The following is a 21,888-nucleotide window of genomic DNA, read 5'->3' as shown; positions in this document are numbered from 1 at the left end:
TTTAATGATGTGGCATGTGATAAGCAAAACGTGGTAAGAGAATACTTTGCAATGGGTAGGCACTCGGACGTTGACTGTTTCTATCTTTGTCAGACATATGCAAAGATACCGAAGCATCTGATACGCGACAACGCGAACCTGCTGATCATGTTCAAACAAGATGGTACAAATCTAAAACATGTATACAACGATCATGTTAACACTGACATGTCATTTGAGAATTTCTGCAAATTGTGTACCGCTTGTTGGCAAGAAAAATATGGATTTGTAGTGATTGATAAAGACAGCGCATTATGGAATGGTCGCTATAGAAAGGGATTTAATGACTTTGCAATATCATAACATGTTCAGTTATTTCCGATACGTTGACAAAGCAGTGTTCCAACATGAGCAACAATATTGAAGATTGTGAGAGGATAACGAAACAGATTGCGAGAACGAGTGATTTGATTCGCAAAAAGTATCGTGAATTGAAAACTGGTAAAATTGAGGAAGAGATTGCGCTGGAAAAACACTTTAAGCCTGTTACTGAACCGTTGAAAGCAATTGTTGATAACGCGACAAAAAATTATGATCTATACAATAATACAGATATCGGAAGCGAACCATTAGCCACTCCGAATATCAAGGAATTGGATAAAACACAATCAAATTACTGGCTAAATCTTTCGAAACCACTAAAAATAAAAAAACCAAGATTAAGCAGTTTACTCGATATGAATCCCATGATTTCTACAGCGGCCTCTACATCGATTAAGACGATGCCAACAATAAAAAGCTCAGCAAGTTTACCCGATACGAATCTGATGGCCTCTACACCGATTAAGATAGCACCAACAATAAAAACCTCAGCAAGATTAAGCAGTTTACCTGGTATGAATACGATGACCTCTATACCGATTAAAACAACACCAGCAACAAAAAGCTTAGGAAACGAAGATACTTTTGAAAGTCCAAAAAGCTTAGCAAACGAAGATGTTTTTGAAAGCCCAAAAAGCAGTTTCTCAACATCTGTTCGAAGTCGGTTGCAAACGTCGGAAGGTGAAAAAACGTTGCGGAATCACCTAGGTCCGCTGAGTCAAAAATACATCGCGCCTGTATTACGTGGAGACATAGAGGTTGGTATGGATCATGTGTATGGTGTTTATCTCGGTAATGATGGACCGATGCTCGGTAATAAACACGTTGATGTGGACAATGCCGATAACATAATTATCGATGGCATACGATATTCTGGTACACCCGGTCTTTATAAATTGATATTTAAGAAAATTCCAGATAACGACATTTATACTGAGGCTGATGAATGCAAATATAGGGACATACTGCTGACAACGAGTGCACATAAGTACAAGCATGATTCGTATGGTAAAACATTAGGCAACAAAGGATACAAGTATAACTATGTAATCAAGCCTTTATTGAAAGATAGAAAAGTTGGAAAGGGTGTACCAAGCTCGATGAGATTAACCAGCAACAAGATTGAATACGTTCATTGGAATGATCCTAACGAACTCGTAGATCGGCTTCGATTGCTCGAGGCTTCGCGTCAAGCTGGTCACAATGCTCACGATAATGAGATGTTATCGATTATCGAGGAACTTCGCGAGGCAGAGCTCATTATAAATTAAGCTGCACTTTGACGATAGAATCAATCATTATCAAAATGCCAATCAACAAGTTTGGGTCATCGTTTGGAACAATGGAATCATACTATCGCTGGAATGGAGTAGTGAGAAATTATGTGCGCAACAACGCTCTATGTATTGTCGGTGCCGATTATGATGCAAAGGCGCGCAAGATTCGTCGAGTAGCACCACCTGTAGAGGATGGTGACGCTATCAACAAACTATACTTGCAAGAAAACATGACATTTATAAAAAATCGGCAAGATGAATTCGACAAGAAGATGATCATGTTTCATGATTACGTTCAGAATTTGAAAGATCAACTGAATCACTTGGAGAGGGATATTATCGAATTCCGAAATCAAATGCATCAATAGCTGGATGTTGGGACGTTGGAACGTTGGGACGTTGGGGCGTTGGGATGTTGGGACATTGAGATGTTGGAGCCTTGAGGTTTAGGGGTGTTGGGGACGTTGGGGTGTTGAGACGTTGAACATTGATTGATAAGACGTGTGCGTTAGGTCTTCGCGTTAGTGGCGAGCCATACACGGCCGAGAAGAAAACCTCCAGTATCGAGAAACGATGTCTTGTGGAAGAATTGCATGCTCCAGCGAGAAGACATTTTCCTCGAAGACGCGTCATAGTACATGGATACGACGACCTATGGCAAGCGGATGTGGTTGAGATGCGACCTTACACGCGATATAACAGAGGCTTCCATTACATACTCACTGTTATCGATGTGCTGAGTAAGCATGCGTGGGCTATACCCCTCAAAACCAAGAATGGAAATGAAGTTTCTACAGCGATCGGGAAGATAATCCGAGACAGTAGGAGGTATCCGAAAAATTTGCAGACCGACAAAGAAAAGGAATTTTACAACGCAAATATGCAAAAACTTTTGTCAAAATACACCATAAATCATTATTCAACGTATTCGGTGATGAAGGCGTCAGTCGTCGAGCGGTTCAATCGTACACTCAAAAACGATATGTGGACACAGTTTACACTTAATGGAAATTATAAAGGGATTGATTCGCTGCAGCATCTCATATCAAATTACAACGCGCGAAAGCATCGAACTATCGCTATACGACCAATTGATGTTACACCAACAAACGCTGCTATGCTCTTAACAATGGCGTATAATCATATAAAAATTGCCGCTCCTGCACGATTCAAAGTGGGAGATGCAGTACGCGTGAGCAAATTCAAGACAATTTTTGAAAAAAGTTACACACCGAATTGGAGCACTGAAATATTTACAATCGCCGAGGTACAGAAAACTAATCCTGCAACGTATCTGCTGAAAGATATTTATGAAAAACCAATTGCTGGAGGATTCTACGAACACGAGTTGCAACGCGTTGCAAATTCCGACGTGTATATAGTTGAAAAAGTATTGCGTAAGAAGGGGAACAATGTGTATGTAAAATGGTTGGGGCTCAATAACTCGCACAATTCGTGGATCCATAAAAGTAATGTTTCGTAACATAATTATTCATTGCTTTAATAAATATATCATATTTTTAAATCATCAAAACATGGTATCTAATTTCTTTCCCATGGTAAGGGTCTCCATATATATATTACAGAATTCTTTGCCTGTAAATGCAATGTATACGTTTTGCAGAAGTTGCGTTTTTGCACGTGTTCAGCGTAATCTAAAACGTCTTGCAAAAAAACGTTGCGCTCTTCGCAGAAGAAGAACATGCGACATAAAATAAGAATATGAATAGCGTGTACGTAAAATGATTAGGACCCCAATAGCTCGCACAATTCGTGTGTAATGTTATACGCTTTGCAGAAGTTGCATGTTTAGACATATTCAAGGTAATCTAAAAAACAATTTTTGCAAAAAGTTGCACTTTTCCACGTGATATAAAAAATTCCTCCTTCCCCACAAATGATCTATGTCGCGAAGAATATTATTTGTTTGCATCATCCTGCGAATGTAATGTTATACGCTTTGCAGAAGTTGCATGTTTAGACGTGTTCAAGGTAATCTAAAAGACATTTTTGCAAAAGTTGCACTTTTCGCAGAAGAAGAACATGTGATATAAAAAATTCCTCCCCCCACTACGCGCCATCCGCTTCCCTGATACATATGATGCAACGTTGCATTTAAGTGCTGCACAATATTCACACTCGTTTGATAGTATCGTCGTGAAACATTATCTATTGAATTCTACGTTCAAATTTTTTCTGAAAAAATGAATTATTGCATTCCTTGCGATACAGCATGCACAAGTAATCAGTAAGTATTATTATCACCATTTTTTCTTATCCATTTTTTCTTATTGTTATTACTTATTGTCATTACTTACCTTTTATTCTTTATTTACTTTTCTACATGTAACAGTAGCAAGAAACAGCATTCAACGCCTCATATACTGGGAAGGAGGTTTGCCCTCACATCCACAGCATACAAGTATTTGGATATTGCAATCGGTGTAGGACCTGTATCCACCGTGGAAATTATACTTGGCGATACTCGAGGAAATAAATTGTTGCTGTCTTACTCAACATGGATGGTGTTTATTCAGAAACGCGAGGATATCAAAAAACATGTGCTATCAGCTCCTTCTCCAACATCGTTATCAATTTGTGATTTGGTGCTTACGGTTGTTACAATGCGTGATATGAACATTGTACAAGTGAAATTGCATGATGCTTGCATGTATATGAAACCGACAACTCTATTATTTTTATTCGAACTGGAACAGTGCATCGAGCATGCATATTCGTGGCTATGCCAAAATGCGCACTATGTTGGCGAGAAATACCAAGAATTTACAAATATTTTAAAACGCAATAGTATTATGCGTAAACGTGATGCAGACAAAATCCTTCGTGAATATTACGACAAAAATTCGCCTGTAGATTGCGAGCTGTTGGCATATGCGCTGGATAACATTTTATATGATGCTATTAATAATTAAAAATAGAAACTGTACCTAATTTTTGTGGAATAAAATTTCGAAATAGTCAAAAGACGTCTAATCTCTTTCCCCACATCCTCTTTATCAACCTCTGATAATTACCTTTGATAATTACCACTTCTTTTTACCAGATGCATCTCTTTTATCCCCCCTTCCCTTTTTATCGATACCAGGCAATTACCCTCTTCCATTTTCTAACCTCCGCTAATTACCAGCCGTTAATGTCAATTATCGATCGTTGATACTAATTACCGACCATAAATACTAATTACCAACCATAGATACTAAATATCGACCGTAGATACCAATTATCGACTGTCGGTAATAGTTACCGACCTCCCACTCCGACTGCCCCCCCCCCCCCTCCCGACGGACCCACCTCGGGCACCCCTCACCCACCTTCCCTCACCCTCATCACCCCTTCCCCCACCTCCCCTCCCCCCCCTCCCCCTCCCCCGCACCCCCCTCGGTGCCCCCTGTCCAGAACTCTCCTTTCTCACCTACTCACGTCTCCATCGGGGCAGTCCCCCGTCGTCGCTATAGCACGAGACACATCCTGCGTTGTGACCGAATCGTCTAGCCCACAAACGCGCATCTCCGTGCGCTTCGCGGGCCTCGCGACCCGGACAACCCGCTCGCCCAGCTGTTCCCAGAGCCTCTGGGAGAGTCGGTCCGCCTTCTCCCAGCCCTACGGTCCGGGAATCTCCAGCAGGAGGCCCCCGGACACGGCTCTCTTCTTCCTTACTAGCCTGCTGCTCGCATACAAGCTTACTGGTTGCTTACTAGCTAACAGGATGCTTAGTAGCATTCTGCTCCCCTACAAGGACCCTGCTCGCTTACCAGCTTACTGCCTGCTTGCTAGCATACTGCTTGCTTCCTAGCCAGCTGCTTGCTTTTTAGCACACTGATTCCTTACTAGCTTCCTGCTTGCTTACTTGCACACTGGTTCCTTAATAGCTTACTGCTAGCTTGCTAGCACTCTGCTCTCTTACTAGGTCCTAGCTCGCTTTCCAGCTTCCTGCTCGCGTACTAGCTTACTGCTGGCTTACTAGCTTACAGCTCCTTTACTCGCTTACTGCTTGCTTACTAGCCCGCTGCTCGCTTATTAGATTACTGCTTGCTTACTGGCATACTGCTTTCTTACTAGCAGGCTGCTTGCTTACTAGTTTACTGCTTTCTTACCAGCTTACTGCTCGCTTACTAACTTACTGCTTGCTTGCTAGCTTACTGCTCCCTTATTAGCTTCTTGCTTGCTTACCAGGATACTGCCTTACTACAAACTTACTTCTTCCCTACTAACGAACAGCATTTTTACTAGCCTGCTGCTTGCTTACTAGCTTACTGTTTGCTTACTAGCTTACTGCATCGTAACTAACTTACTGCTTTGTCACTAACTTACTGCTTTGTTACTAACCTACTGTTTTGATACTAACTTACGGCTTTGTTACTAGCTCACTGCGTGCATACTAGCTTACTCCTTGCTTACTAGCTTACTGCTTGCTTACTAGCACACTACTCGCTTAGTAGCTGACAGCTTGCATACTAACTTGGTGCTTGCTTTCTAGCTTACAGCTTGCCCACAATCTTACTACTAGCTTACTCGCTTACTGCTCCCTTACTAGCTTCCTGCTTGCTTACCAGATTCCTGGTTCCTTAATAGCTTAGTGCTAGCTTACTAGCATCCTGCTTCCTTACTAGGTCCATGCTCGCTTACTAGCTTACTGCTTGCATGGAAGCATAATTCTTCCTTACTAGCACACTGCTCGCTTAGTATCTTACTGGTTGCTTACTAGCTAACTGGATGCTTAGTAGCATTCTGCACCATTACAAGGACCCTCCTCGCTTGCCAGCTTACTGCTTGCTTACAAGCCTACTCCTTGCTTACTAGCATAATGCTTTCTTAATAGCTCCCTGCACGCTTACTAGCTGACTCGTTGCTTACTAGCTAACTGGATGCTTAGTAGCATTCTGCTCCCTTACAAGGTCCCTGCTAGCTTACTAGCCCACTGCTAGCTTACAAGATTACAGCTTGCTACTAGTTTACTGCTCGCTCAACACCTAACTACATTCTTACTAGCCTGCTGCTAGCTTGCTTGCTTACCGCTCGCTTACTATCTTCCTCCTCGCTTACTAGCACACTGCTTGCATACTAGCTTACTGCTTGCATACAAGCTAATTGTATTCGCGCCAGCTTACTGCTTGCTTACTAGCTTACTGGTTACTTCCTAGCTTACAGCTTGCTTACTAGCATACTGCTTCCTTAATAGCTTCCTCCTCGCTTACTAGCTCACTTCTTGCCTACTAGCTTACTGCTTGCTTACTAGCTTACAGCTGGCTTACTAGATTACTGCTTGCTCACTAGCTTACTGCTAGCTTACTCTCTTCCGGCTTGCTTGCCAGCTTGTAGCTTGCTTCCGAGCTAAATGCTGGTATAGTGGCATACTGCTTTCTTACTAGCTAATTGCTTCCTTACTAGTCTGCACCTTGCTTTCTAGCTTTTTACTTGCTTACTAGCTTACTGCTTGCTTACTAGTTTACTACTTGCTTACTAGCATCCTGCACGCTTACTAGCTAACTGCTAGCTTACTCGCTTACACCTTGCTTACTAGCCCGCTGCTTACTTTCTAGCATACTCCTTCCTCACTAACTTCCTGCTTCCTTGCTAGCTAACTGCTTGCTTTCTAGCATACTGCTTCCTTACTTGCTTCCTGCTCGCTTACTTGCTCACTGTTTGCTTACTAGATTTCAGTTTGCTTCCAAGCTTACTGCTCGCTTCCTAGCTTACTGCTTGCATACTAGCTTACTGCTTGCTTACTAGCTTGTTGCTTGCGTTCTAGCTTACTGCTTGCTTACTAGCTTACTACCTGCTTACTAGCTTACTGCTAACTAACTCGCTTACTGCACGCTTGTTGGCATGCTTCATGCTTGCTGGCGTACTGCTTTCATTCCAGCTAATTGCATCCATACTAGCTTGCTGCTTGCTTACTAGCTTACTTGTAACTTACTTGCTTACTGCTTGGTTACTAGCATACTGCCTCCACACTAGTTTCCCGCTCGCCTACTAGTTCACTGCTTGCTTACTAGCATACTGCTTGCTTAACAGCATAACAGCTTTCTTACTAGCTTACTCCTCGCTATCCAGCTCACAGACTGCTTACCAGCTTACTGCATGCATACTAGGTTACTGCGTTCTTACTAGCTAAATGCTATCTTTCTAGCCTGCTGCGTGCTTACTAACTTACTGGTTGCTTAGTATCATACTGCTCTCTTACTAGCTAACTGCTATTTTACCAGCCTGTTCCTTGCTTTCTAGCTTACTACTTGCTTGCTAGCTTACAACTTGCTGTCTAGCTTACTTCTTGCTTACTAGCATACTGCTTCCTTACTAGCTCCATGCTCCCTTACTAGTTTACTGCTTCCTTACTAGTTTCCTGCTAACTTACCAGTTCACAGCTTGCTTACTAACTTTGTTCTTGCTTACTACTTTACTACTTCCTCACTAGGTCCCTGCTCGCTTACTAGCTTACTGCTTGCTAACGAGCCCGCTGCTTGTTTTCTAGCATACTGCTTCCTTACTAGCTTCTTGCTTGCTCTCTAGCTCACTGCTGGCTTACTAGCCCAAACACCGGATGTCCGGATGAGTTGCATCAGTAAGCAAGCAGTAAGCTAGTAAGCAAGCATTCAGCTGGTAAGTATGCAGTGAGACAGTAAGCGAGCAGGATGCTAGTAAGGAAGCAGTGAGATATTAAGCGAGCGGTAGGCTAGTAAGCAACCAGAGTGCTAGTAAGCAAGCAGTAAGATAGTAAGCAAGCAGTAAGACTGTAACAAAGCAGTCAGCTAGTAAGCAGGCCGAGAGCTAGTAAGCGAGCAGGAAGCTAGGAAGGAAGCAGTATGCAGTTAAGCTAGCAGTATGCTAGAAAGCCACCAGTGAGCTAGTAAGCAAGCAGTAAGCAAGCATGTAAGCAGTGTGCTAGTAAGCGAGCTGGAAGCTAGTAAGGCTAGCTGTATGGTAGTAAGCATTCAGTATGTTAGGAAACAAGAAGCAAGCTAGTAAGACACCGGTAAGCTAGAAAGGAAGCAGCATGCTAGTAAGCAAACAGTAAGCTAGAGGGCAAGCAACAGGTTAGTAAGAGAGCAGTTAGTGCTGTAAGCTAGAAATCAAGCAGCAAGCTAGCAAGAAAGCAGTTAGCTATTGGGCATGCTGTAAATTAGTAAGCAAGCAGTAAGCTAGTAAGCGAGCAGAATGCTAGTAAGCTAGCAGTAAGCTATTAAGGAACCAGTAAGTAAGTAAGCAAGCAGAAAGCTAGTAAGAATGCAGTATGCTAGAAAGCAAGCAGCTGGCTAGTATGCAGGCAGTAAGCTAGTAAGCGAGCAGGAAGCTAGAAAGCGAGCAGGGAGCTAGTAAGGATGCAGTATGCTAGTAAGCAAGCAGTAAGCTGGAAAACAAGTAGCTATCTAATAAGCAAGCACTATGATTGAAAGCATGCTGTAAGCTACTAAGCAAAGATGCAAGCAGCAGACTAGTCAGAAAGCTGCTAGCTAGTAAGAACGCAGTATGCTAGTAAGTAAGCCGTAAGCTAGTTAACAAGCAGTATGCTAGTAAGCAAGCAGTGATATAGTAAGCCAAATGGAAGCTAGTAAGGAAGCTGTATAATACAAGCAAGCAGTAAGCTAGAAAGCAAGCGGCAAGCGGCAAGCTAGTAAGCAAGCAGTAAGCTAGAATGCAAACAGCAGGCAATTAGGAAAGCAGCTAGCTATTCAGCAAGCAGTAAGCTAGTATGGAGGCAAGGAGGAAGTTTGACTGTAAGCAAGCTGTGTGCTAGTATACAACCAGTAATCTAGTAGGCAAGCAGTGAGCTGGTAAGCTAGCTGTATGCTAGAAATCAAGCAGCAGGCTAGTAAGCAAGCAGCAGGCAAGCAAGAAAGCTGGTAGCTGCTAAGAAAGCAGGGAGGTAGTAAGCAAGCATAGAGCTAGTAAGCAGCCAGCTAACTTGTAGCAGAGTAGTAATCTATTAAGCAAGCAGTTTACTGGTAGGAAAGCAGTTATCTAGTAAGCAAGCAGTAAGCTTGTAAGCAAGCAGTACGCTAGTAACCATGCACTGAGATAGTAAGCGAGCAGGAAGCTAGTAAGCATGCAGTAAGCGAGCAGCAAACTAGTAAACAAGGAGTAAGCTAGTAAGCGAACAGGAAGCTGGTAAGATAGTAGTATGCTAGTAAGCAAGCAGTAAGCTAGTACGCAAACGGTAAGCTAGTAAGCATGCAGCCGGCTAGGAAGCATGCAGCAGGCTAGTAAGAAAGCTAGTACCTACTGAGGGAGGAGGAAGGTATTAAGCATGCAGTAAGCTAGTACGAGAGCAGGAAGGTTGTAAGAAAGTAGTATGCTAGTAAGCAAGCAGTAAGCTAGTAAGCAACCGGTAAGCTAGTAAGCAAGCGTTGAGCTAGTAAGGGGTCAGTAAGTTAGAGAGCAGCCAGTGAGCTAGTGAGCAAGCATTTAGTTAGCAACAAAGCAGTAAGTTTGTAGGAGAGCAGTAAGCCGGTAAGCAAGCTGGAAGCTAGTAAGGAAGTAGTAAGCTTGTAAGCAAGCAGCAGGCTAGTCAGAAAGCTGCTGGCTAGTATGAAAGCAGCATGCTAGGAAGGAAGTAGTAAGCTAGTAAGCAAGCACTAAGTTAGTAAGGAAACAACGAGCTAGTAAGCGAGCAAGAAGCTAGTAAGGAAGCAGTGTGCTAGTAAGCGAGGAGGAAGATAGTAAGCGAGCGGTAAGCAAGCAAGCTAGCAGCAGGCTAGTAAGAATGTAGTTAGGTGTTGAGCGAGCAGCAAACTAGTAGCAAGCTGTAATCTTGTAAGCTAGCAGTGGGCTAGTAAGCTAGCAGGGACCTTGTAAGGGAGCAGAATGCTACTAAGCATCCAGTTAGCTAGTAAGCAACGAGTCAGCTAGTAAGCGTGCAGGGAGCTATTAAGAAAGCATTATGCTAGTAAGCAAGGAGTAGGCTTGTAAGCGAGCATGGACATAGCTAGAGAGCAGGATGCTAGTAAGCTAGCAATAAGCTATTAAGGTACCAGTAATCTAGTAAGCAAGCAGGAAGTTAGTAAGGAAACAGTAAGCTAGTAAGGGAGCAGTAATCTAGTAAGCAACCAGTAAGCATGTAAGCAAGCAGTAAGCTGGTAGGCAAGCAGTAGGCTAGAAAGCAAGCAATACGCTATAAAGTAAGCAGCAAGTTAGTAAGCAAGCAGTAAGGCAGTAAGCGAGCAGGAAGCTAGTAAGGATGCAGCATGCTAGAAAGCAACCAATAAGCTAGTAATCAAGCAGTGTGCCAGTAAGCCACGGGGAAGCTAGTAAGAATGGTGTAACCTAGTAAGCAAGCAGCGAGCTAGTAAGCGAGCAGTGAGCTAGTAAGCAAGCAGCAGGATAGTAAAAGAACAGTTAGCTAGTAAGGAAGCAGTATCCTAGTAAGCAAGCCGTAAGATAGTAAGCAAGCAGTAAGTTAGTAAGCAAGCAGTGAGCTACTTAGCGAGGTGGAAGCTAGCAAGCAAGCAGTAATCGAGTAAGCAGGCAGTAACCTAGGAAGCAACGAGCAGGCTAGTTAGAAGGCTGTTAGCTAGTAAGCAAGCAGTAACTTAGTAAGCAAGCAGTGAGTCAGTAAGCGAGCAGGAAGCTAGTAAGGAAGCAGCATGCCAGTAAGCAAGCGTGATGCCAGTAAGCATGCACTGTGCCAGTAGGCGTGCAGCGAGCTAGTAAGTAACCAATAAGGTAGTAAGCAAACCGTAAGCTGTTAAAAAAGCAGAGAGCTAGTAAGCAAGCAGTGAGCTAGTAACAAAGCCGTATGCTAGTAAGCAAAGAGTAAGCTAGAAAGGAAGCAGTAATCTAGTTAGCTAGCAGTGAGCTAGTTAGCAAGCAGGAAGCTAGTAAGGAAGCAGTATGTTAGTAAGCAAGCGGCAGGCTAGTACAAATGCAGTTAGTTAGTAAGGAAGCAGTAAGCTTGTAATCAAGCAGTTAGCTATTAAGCTAGCTGTAAGCTAGTAAGGAAGTAGTAGACAAGTAAGCAAGCAGTTAGTAAGCCTGCAGTAAGCTCGAAAGCAAGCAGCTAGATTGTAAGCAAGCAGGATGCGAGTATGCAAGCAGTAAGATAGTTAGCAAGCAGTAAGCTAGTAGGCGAACAGGAAGCTATTAAGAAAGCTAGAAGCTAGTAAGTATGCTGTTAGCTAGCAAGCAACCAGTAAGCTAGTAAGCATGCAGCTTGCCAGTAAGAAAGCCGTTAGTTAACACATTGTACGCCGGTGGCATCTGATACATTTAAAATCTGAGCGCCAGCACAGTATCGACCGCGTAAAGCCTAGGCGCCGGCATGATTCGCTTTTTGACGACCAATGAGTAGGTGAAGAAAATATTTAAAGTTTTATACATTATTGTAAAACACTAAAATTGATTTACATATTCATTATATGCAATTTAGCGATAACAAAAAATAGAAGCAAAATAGAAAATTTTAATTTATAATTATAAAAAAATACACCTGTTTTATTTGATGATTGATTATTACATATATATAATATGAACGGAAAGAAAAGTATTAATATTTAAGAGATGTATGGTATTTTTCGAAACATTTTCCAAGATGTAAAGGTACTAGGCACAGAGAGCACATAAAGCTACTCTCGCTTCTTTTTTTGCTAGCAGAGCAAACTTTGCATGGACGTCGTACATATCGGTTTTTCCCAGATCCAATAATTCGAGTAACGTTATGCTTCTTTATATCACCCGATAGTCTCTGAGGGTGATCATATTTTGATATGCGAGGTGTAGGAACTAATGCAGAAGTTCGTTCCACACAATCATTCGATACATCTTGAGTACTTGGATATTCCTCGATCCATAAACATGCAACAGCATGTAAAAATTTTTGATATTTTATAGTGTTACCATTGAACTCAACATATAATCTATATGCATTGAACAATGCGCAATTTAAAAGAAACAAAACTGTTTTCTTTGTCCATTTCACTGTTTTCCTCATAATGGAAAAATATGATAAAAACTGATCGGCCAAATCTACGCCCATCATATATTTGTTATAATCTATGACAGATTGAGGTTTTATAATTTCTTGTTTTGTTTTCCAATGTACTTTTTTTGTGTTTGTTAGTTCTCCCGAATGTATTGTAGAAACCATGTATACGATTTTGTGTTTTGGCTTCCACGCCTGTACTAAAATTTCATTTTTTCTTTTAAATGTATAATCTCCAGTTTTTAATCTGATATGCTTCATAGATTCGGGAACACCTCTATTCGCTCTAATTGTACCGCAAACTCGTGTACCATTTTTCAGAAGCAATTCTGCGGTACAAATACTGTTATAATAATTATCCATATATACATGATACCCCAGTCCTATATGTTTATCGAGCAACGACATTATAGTTTGGCCCAGTTTTTTGCCATTCGCACAGTATATTTCCAAATTGCAAATATATCCACTTTTAGCTTCACATAACATACGACACAGTAGGCCATACTTTATTATTTTTGCGGGTTTGTACGTTTTTATAGATAATCTTCCACGCCATGAAATAATAGATTCGTCAAGCGAAAGCTCCTTTTTCGGCGTGTATACTGATTTAAATTTATCTAATAAATAACTCAGTATTAGCTGAAACTTCCCGAGCTTATTAGAACCAGCTGTTGTACGATTATTTGAAAAATGCCATGTGTCCCAAATCTGGCGAAATCTGTTACGCGACATTACCGTGGAGAACGATGGTGTTTTCGTATAAAAGTCTGTCGACCAGTAATCATCTTTTCGATCTTTCTTTATTTGGCCCATCAATATAATCAAACCAAGAAATTTCTTCATGTCGCCTAGAGAAACATCCCTCCACTTAGGCATTTTTTTACCATTACACATCTTGTCCTTATTCTGATGATAATAAATGTTTGATTCATTTACCATCAATTGAAATAAATCATTGCCAATAAACATTTCTCTGCTTATTAGCAGGAACAATCTTTGGACCAGATTCCGCAATAAAATCTGGTACGTTAGGAGCTTTATCAACATTTGACCATGATTCAGTGTCACTATGTGATTCTGTGAACATTTCACTATCAATTAGATCATCGGAATCACTGGAATACTGCAATGGAACAGTTCTTGTTCTTCTTTTTGGAATCACATCACTAACACTGACCTCGACCTCTATATCAGAATCTTCTGATTGTATAGAATAATCTGATAGAGGATCAGCGACATATACTCAGTAAATTCACTCATATTATAGGAGTAAAAATGCACAGAATAAGATGGCCTATTAAGCTGTTCATCTAAAAGCGTAAAGCCATGAAAGATTTACTGGCTACAGTATACGATGCTCAAGAGTAACTCTTGCATCAGCGTAGTCATGACAACAGCCAACAAATCGCCAAAGAAAAGAATGCTGTATTATCGCAGACCCAGCGCTGAAGCGGCAGACTTTGAAACCCGCGTTTTCACGGGGCCGGCGTTCAAGCGATACACTTCGAAACCCGCGTTTTCGCGGGCCCGGCGCTCAAGCGATAGACTTCGAATCCCGCGTTTTCGCGGGGCCGACCTACAATGTGTTAAGAAGTAAGCAGGAATGCAGTAAGAGTGCAGTTAGGTAGTAAGCAAGCAGTAAGCAAGTAAGCATGTAGTACGCCAGTAAGCAAGCGGCAAGCTAGAAAGCATGTAGCAATCTAGTAACCAAGCAGTAAGCTTCTAAGCAAGCAGTAAGCTAGTAAGCAAGCAGTAGGCTTGTAAGCAAGCAGTAAGCTGGTAAGATAGCAGGTAGCTAGTAAGGAGGTAGTAAGTTAGTAAGCAAGTAGTAAAATAGTAAGCAAGCAGTGAGCTAGTAAGCGAGGAAGAAGATAGTAAGGAAGCAGTATGCTAGTAAGCAAGCAGCGATACAGTAAGTGAGCTGGAAGCTAGCAGGCAAGCAGCTGGCTAGTAAGAAAGCAGTATGCCAGTAAGCAAGCAGTAAGCTAATAAGCAAGCAGCGGGCTAGTAGGCAAGCAGTAAACGTGCAGGAAGCTAGAAAGCGAGCAGGGACCTAGTAAGAGAGCAGAGTGCTGGTAAGCTAGCAGTAAGCTATTTAGGAACCAGCAAGCTAGTAAGCAAACAGGAAGCTAGTAAGGAAGCAGTATGCTAGAGAGTAAACAGCTGGCTAGTAAGCAAGCAGTATGCTAGCAAGCAAGCAGTAAGCATGTAAGCAAGCAGTAAGCTGGCAAGCGAGGAGGGTCCTTGTAATGGTGCAGAATGCTACTAAGCATCCAGTTAGCTAGTAAGCAACCAGTAAGATACAAAGCGAGCAGTGTGCTAGTAAGGAAGAATTATGCTTGTATGCAAGCAGTAAGCTAGTAAGCGAGCATGGACCTAGTAAGGAAGCAGGATGCTAGTAAGCTAGCAGTAAGCTATTAAGGAACCAGGCATCTGGTAAGCAAGCAGGAAGCTAGTAAGGGAGCAGTAAGCGAGCAAGCTAGCAGTAAGATTGTGGGCAAGCTGTAAGCTAGAAAGCAAGCACCAAGCTAGTATGCAAGCTGTCAGCTACTAAGCGAGTAGTGTGCTAGTAAGCAAGCAGTAAGCTAGTAAGCAAGGAGTAAGCTAGTAAGCGAGCAGTAAGCTACGAAGCAAACAGTAAGCTAGAAAGCAAGCAGTAAGGGAGTAAGCTAGCAGTAGGCTAGTAAGCAAGCAGTAAACTAGTAAGCAAGCAGCCTGCTAGTAAGAAAGCAGTATGCCAGTAAGCAAGCAGTAATCTAATAAGCGAGCAGCGGGCTAGTAAGCAAGCAGTAAGCGAGTAAAGGAGCTGTAAGCTAGTAAGCCAGCAGTAAGCTAGTACGCGAGCAGGAAGCTGGAAAGCGAGCTGGGACCTAGTAAGAGAGCAGAGTGCTAGCAAGCTAGCAGTAAGCTATTAAGGAACCAGTGTGCTAGTAAGCAAGCAGGAAGCTAGTAAGGAATCAGTGTGCTAAAAAGCAAGCAGCTGGCTAGGAAGCAAGCAGTATGCTAGCAAGCAGGCAGTAAGCTGGTAAGCGAGCAGGGTCCTTGTAGGGGAGCAGAATGCTACTAAGCATCCTGTTAGCTAGTAAGCAACCAGTAAGCTTGTATGCGAGCAGCTGGCTAGTAAGGAAGAAGAGAGCCGTGTCCGGGGGCCTCCTGCTGGAGATTCCCGGACCGTAGGGCTGGGAGAAGGCGGACCGACTCTCCCAGAGGCTCTGGGAACAGCTGGGCGAGCGGGTTGTCCGGGTCGCGAGGCCCGCGAAGCGCACGGAGATGCGCGTTTGTGGGCTAGACGATTCGGTCACAACGCAGGATGTGTCTCGTGCCATAGCGACGACGGGGGACTGCCCCGATGGAGACGTGAGTAGGTGAGAAAGGAGAGTTCTGGACAGGGGGCACCGAGGGGGGTGCGGGGGAGGGGGAGGGGGGGGAGGGGAGGTGGGGGAAGGGGTGATGAGGGTGAGGGAAGGTGGGTGAGGGGTGCCCGAGGTGGGTCCGTCGGGAGGGGGGGGGGCAGTCGGAGTGGGAGGTCGGTAACTATTACCGACAATCGATAATTGGTATCTACGGTCGATATTTAGTATCTATGGTTGGTAATTAGTATTTATGGTCTGTAATTAGTATCAACGATCGATAATTGACATTAGCGGCTGGTAATTAGCGGAGGTTAGAAAATGGAAGAGGGTAATTGCCTGGTATCGATAGAAAGGGAAAGGGGGATAAAAGAGATGCATCTGGTAAAAAGAAGTGGTAATTATCAAAGGTAATTATCAGAGGTTGATAAAGAGGAGGTGGGGAAAGAAATTAGACGTCTTTTGACTATTTCGAAATTTTATTCCACAAAAATTAGGTACAGTTTCTATTTTTAATTATTAATAGCATCATATAAAATGTTATCCAGCGCATATGCCAACAGCTCGCAATCTACAGGCGAATTTTTGTCGTAATATTCACGAAGGATTTTGTCTGCATCACGTTTACGCATAATACTATTGCGTTTTAAAATATTTGTAAATTCTTGGTATTTCTCACCAACATAGTGCGCATTTTGGCATAGCCACGAATATGCATGCTCGATGCACTGTTCCAGTTCGAATAAAAACAATAGAGTTGTCGGTTTCATATACATGCAAGCATCATGCAATTTCACTTGTACAATGTTCATATCACGCATTGCAACAACCGTAAGCACCAAATCACAAATTGATAACGATGTTGGAGAAGGAGCTGATAGCACATGTTGTTTGATGTCCTCGCGTTTCTGAATAAACACCATCCATGTTGAGTAAGACAGCAACAATTTATTTCCTCGAGTATCGCCAAGTATAATTTCCACGGCGGATACAGGTCCTACACCGATTGCAATATCCAAATACTTGTATGCTGTGGATGTGAGGGCAAACCTCCTTCCCAGTATATGAGGCGTTGAATGCTGTTTCTTGCTACTGTTACATGTAGAAAAGTAAATAAAGAATAAAAGGTAAGTAATAACAATAAGTAATAACAATAAGAAAAAATGGATAAGAAAAAATGGTGATAATAATACTTACTGATTACTTGTGCATGCTGTATCGCAAGGAATGCAATAATTCATTTTTTCAGAAAAAATTTGAACGTAGAATTCAATAGATAATGTTTCACGACGATACTATCAAACGAGTGTGAATATTGTGCAGTACTTAAATGCAACGTTGCATCATATGTATCAGGGAAGCGGATGGCGCGTAGTGGGGGGAGGAATTTTTTATATCACATGTTCTTCTTCTGCGAAAAGTGCAACTTTTGCAAAAATGTCTTTTAGATTACCTTGAACACGTCTAAACATGCAACTTCTGCAAAGCGTATAACATTACACACGAATTGTGCGAGCTATTGGGGTCCTAATCATTTTACGTACACGCTATTCATATTCTTATTTTATGTCGCATGTTCTTCTTCTGCGAAGAGCGCAACGTTTTTTTGCAAGACGTTTTAGATTACGCTGAACACGTGCAAAATCGCAACTTCTGCAAAACGTATACATTGCATTTACAGGCAAAGAATTCTGTAATATATATATGGAGACCCTTACCATGGGAAAGAAATTAGATACCATGTTTTGATGATTTAAAAATATGATATATTTATTAAAGCAATGAATAATTATGTTACGAAACATTACTTTTATGGATCCACGAATTGTGCGAGTTATTGAGCCCCAACCATTTTACATACACATTGTTCCCCTTCTTACGCAATACTTTTTCAACTATATACACGTCGGAATTTGCAACGCGTTGCAACTCGTGTTCGTAGAATCCTCCAGCAATTGGTTTTTCATAAATATCTTTCAGCAGATACGTTGCAGGATTAGTTTTCTGTACCTCGGCGATTGTAAATATTTCAGTGCTCCAATTCGGTGTGTAACTTTTTTCAAAAATTGTCTTGAATTTGCTCACGCGTACTGCATCTCCCACTTTGAATCGTGCAGGAGCGGCAATTTTTATATGATTATACGCCATTGTTAAGAGCATAGCAGCGTTTGTTGGTGTAACATCAATTGGTCGCATAGCGATAGTTCGATGCTTTCGCGCGTTGTAATTTGATATGAGATGCTGCAGCGAATCAATCCATTTATAATTTCCATTAAGTGTAAACTGTGTCCACGTATCGTTTTTGAGTGTACGATTGAACCGCTCGACGACTGACGCCTTCATCACCGAATACGTTGAATAATGATTTATGGTGTATTTTGACAAAAGTTTTTGCATATTTGCGTTGTAAAATTCCTTTTCTTTGTCGGTCTTTTTTTTTTTTTTTTTTTTTTTTTTTTTTTTTTTTTGTCGTGGGGAAAATCTTCGAAAGACTCCCTCCCACCTCCTTGGGGAGAGGTGGGAGGGGTGTGTGGGATTCCCCGCGCCCGTACAACGACAGGCGCGGGACCTACCCACTAAAAACCCCACGGTGACCCTTCGGCACGCTTTGGGAGGATACCGGGAATCGCTCGAAGCATTCTTCCGGTATCCTCCCCGTGCCCGCGCTTTCGCGCCCATCCCCCGGGGGGACAATCGGTCCCCCCAGTAGACACACTGCCTCATAGCGGCGGGACGGGGCCACTCCATCCCGCCGCTATCCGTCCCGGAGCCGCGTTTAGTGGCGGCTGCGAGCCCCAACTCGCAACCGCCCGCGACCCCGTTTCCACCCCTCGGCGGCCGGGCGTTCATGGCCGCACCAGACCGCCGAGGGTGCCTCCCCTTGCGTCGGACCGGTAGGGGGAGGCACTCCTACCCCCAACCGGTCCGACCCGGCGCCGCCTGGCGGGAGGAGGGTCCCCTCAGGACCCCCCTCCCAGCCTAGGTCATCCGCCACGCCGAGGCGGCCGCCCGCGACGCCTCGCGACCGGGCGACGACCTCGGGCCACCGCACGAGCGCGAGCTTCAGCGCGCCGTTGAAGCTCGCGCTCCCTCCCCGCGGCCTCCTTCTGCAACATTACGTTCTCGCAGAAGGAGGCCACGGCCCTCCACTTCCCCTCGCTGCCGAGCATGGCGCGCACCACGCCCGGCAGCGAGACATCCCGCCCGACGACGCCGACCAGGACACGGCGCTCCCCCTCCCACGCGGGGCATACCTCCAGGGTATGATCCGCCGTGTCCTGCTCAGCGTCGCAGTGGCAGCAACGCGCCGTCGGCTCCTTCCCTATCCGGCACAGGTATCTTCCGAAGCTGCCATGCCCGGAAAATACCTGTGCCATCCGGTAGGTGAGGCTGCCATGGCCTCTGTCCAGCCACTCCTTCAGGAGTGGCCGAACCGCCCCGACAGTCCGGTGCCCCGCGGTTGGCAGAGCCAGCCGCTCCTGCCACGCGAGCAACACGGACTGCCGGGCCTGGCGCTTCAAATCGCCCCAAGCAGGTTCCTGCCCGCCCGGGACCGCCCCCACCCCCGCGCGACGGTCGACGCGGTGCCGGTACATCACCGCGTGCGACCGCGCGAGCAGGTCCATGGGCGGCATCCCCGCTAGAACCGTCGCCGCCTCATGTGACATGGTCCGATACCCGCGGACGACCCTGAGCGCCATGCGCCTCTGCACCCGACGCAGCATAGTCATGCTGCGCCGGGAGGCAGCCAGGTCGTCCGCCCAGACGGGGGCCCCGTATAGGGCCACCGACTGGACCATTGCCACATAGAGGCGACGAACTCGGCCCGCCGGGCCCCCCAGGTTGGGCAGGATCCGGCCCAGAGCCGCAACCATCCTTTCCAACCGGGGGACCAGGCAGCGGAAATGCTCCTCGAAACGCCAGTGGCTATCGAGGATCAGCCCTAGATACCTGATCCGGGGCTTCACCTCGATGTCAGCCCCACCCACCCGGATCAGAGGGGGTGGCGGATCCTGCCGAGGTGAATGAAACGCAATCACCTCGGTCTTATGGACCGCCACCGTCATCCCCATCCCCCTGATCCGGTCGACGACGCGTTGCGACCCCTCCTCCGCGCGACGCATGGCCCTCCCCCAGTGCGCCCCGACGGCCAGCACCAGTGTGTCATCCGCATAACACACCGTGCTGACGCCGTCGGGGAGTTTCTTTGTCGGTCTGCAAATTTTTCGGATACCTCCCACTGTCTCGGATTATCTTCCCGATCGCTGTAGAAACTTCATTTCCATTCTTGGTTTTGAGGGGTATAGCCCACGCATGCTTACTCAGCACATCGATAACAGTGAGTATGTAATGGAAGCCTCTGTTATATCGCGTGTAAGGTCGCATCTCAACCACATCCGCTTGCCATAGGTCGTCGTATCCATGTACTATGACGCGTCTTCGAGGAAAATGTCTTCTCGCTGGAGCATGCAATTCTTCCACAAGACATCGTTTCTCGATACTGGAGGTTTTCTTCTCGGCCATGTATGACTCGCCACTAACGCGAAGACCTAACGCACACGTCTTATCAATCAATGTTCAACGTCTCAACACCCCAACGTCCCCAACACCCCAAAACCTCAAGGCTCCAACATCTCAATGTCCCAACATCCCAACGCCCCAACGTCCCAACGTTCCAACGTCCCAACATCCAGCTATTGATGCATTTGATTTCGGAATTCGATAATATCCCTCTCCAAGTGATTCAGTTGATCTTTCAAATTCTGAACGTAATCATGAAACATGATCATCTTCTTGTCGAATTCATCTTGCCGATTTTTTATAAATGTCATGTTTTCTTGCAAGTATAGTTTGTTGATAGCGTCACCATCCTCTACAGGTGGTGCTACTCGACGAATCTTGCGCGCCTTTGCATCATAATCGGCACCGACAATACATAGAGCGTTGTTGCGCACATAATTTCTCACTACTCCATTCCAGCGATAGTATGATTCCATTGTTCCAAACGATGACCCAAACTTGTTGATTGGCATTTTGATAATGATTGATTCTATCGTCAAAGTGCAGCTTAATTTATAATGAGCTCTGCCTCGCGAAGTTCCTCGATAATCGATAACATCTCATTATCGTGAGCATTGTGACCAGCTTGACGCGAAGCCTCGAGCAATCGAAGCCGATCTACGAGTTCGTTAGGATCATTCCAATGAACGTATTCAATCTTGTTGCTGGTTAATCTCATCGAGCTTGGTACACCCTTTCCAACTTTTCTATCTTTCAATAAAGGCTTGATTACATAGTTATACTTGTATCCTTTGTTGCCTAATGTTTTACCATACGAATCATGCTTGTACTTATGTGCACTCGTTGTCAGCAGTATGTCCCTATATTTGCATTCATCAGCCTCAGTATAAATGTCGTTATCTGGAATTTTCTTAAATATCAATTTATAAAGACCGGGTGTACCAGAATATCGTATGCCATCGATAATTATGTTATCGGCATTGTCCACATCAACGTGTTTATTACCGAGCATCGGTCCATCATTACCGAGATAAACACCATACACATGATCCATACCAACCTCTATGTCTCCACGTAATACAGGCGCGATGTATTTTTGACTCAGCGGACCTAGGTGATTCCGCAACGTTTTTTCACCTTCCGACGTTTGCAACCGACTTCGAACAGATGTTGAGAAACTGCTTTTTGGGCTTTCAAAAACATCTTCGTTTGCTAAGCTTTTTGGACTTTCAAAAGTATCTTCGTTTCCTAAGCTTTTTGTTGCTGGTGTTGTTTTAATCGGTATAGAGGTCATCGTATTCATACCAGGTAAACTGCTTAATCTTGCTGAGGTTTTTATTGTTGGTGCTATCTTAATCGGTGTAGAGGCCATCAGATTCGTATCGGGTAAACTTGCTGAGCTTTTTATTGTTGGCATCGTCTTAATCGATGTAGAGGCCGC

At 44.2% G+C, this 21,888-nt stretch overlaps 2 protein-coding genes across 2 annotated transcripts in view; one reads left to right on the top strand and one right to left on the bottom strand.

Moving 5' to 3' along the window:
* The window catches only part of LOC143350733 (uncharacterized), a 55,812-nt gene extending 41,935 nt beyond the window's left edge, over positions 1-13,877 (top strand). Inside the window, 1 exon segment of the mRNA XM_076782743.1 lies at positions 13,844-13,877. Within this exon segment, the coding sequence (XP_076638858.1) occupies positions 13,844-13,877 (34 nt within the window).
* A 5-nt stretch (positions 13,878-13,882) lies between these two features.
* LOC143350732 (uncharacterized) overlaps positions 13,883-21,888 on the bottom strand; it is a 29,823-nt gene continuing 21,817 nt past the window's right edge. The window contains 1 exon segment of the mRNA XM_076782742.1: positions 13,883-13,886. Coding sequence (XP_076638857.1) covers positions 13,883-13,886 — 4 coding nt within the window.

This window comes from Colletes latitarsis, unplaced genomic scaffold (genome assembly GCF_051014445.1).
Source record: "Colletes latitarsis isolate SP2378_abdomen unplaced genomic scaffold, iyColLati1 scaffold0027, whole genome shotgun sequence".
Classification (NCBI taxonomy): Eukaryota; Metazoa; Arthropoda; class Insecta; order Hymenoptera; family Colletidae; genus Colletes; species Colletes latitarsis.
Note: the sequence above shows the minus strand (reverse complement) of the source record. Positions and strands in the feature narration are given on the sequence as shown.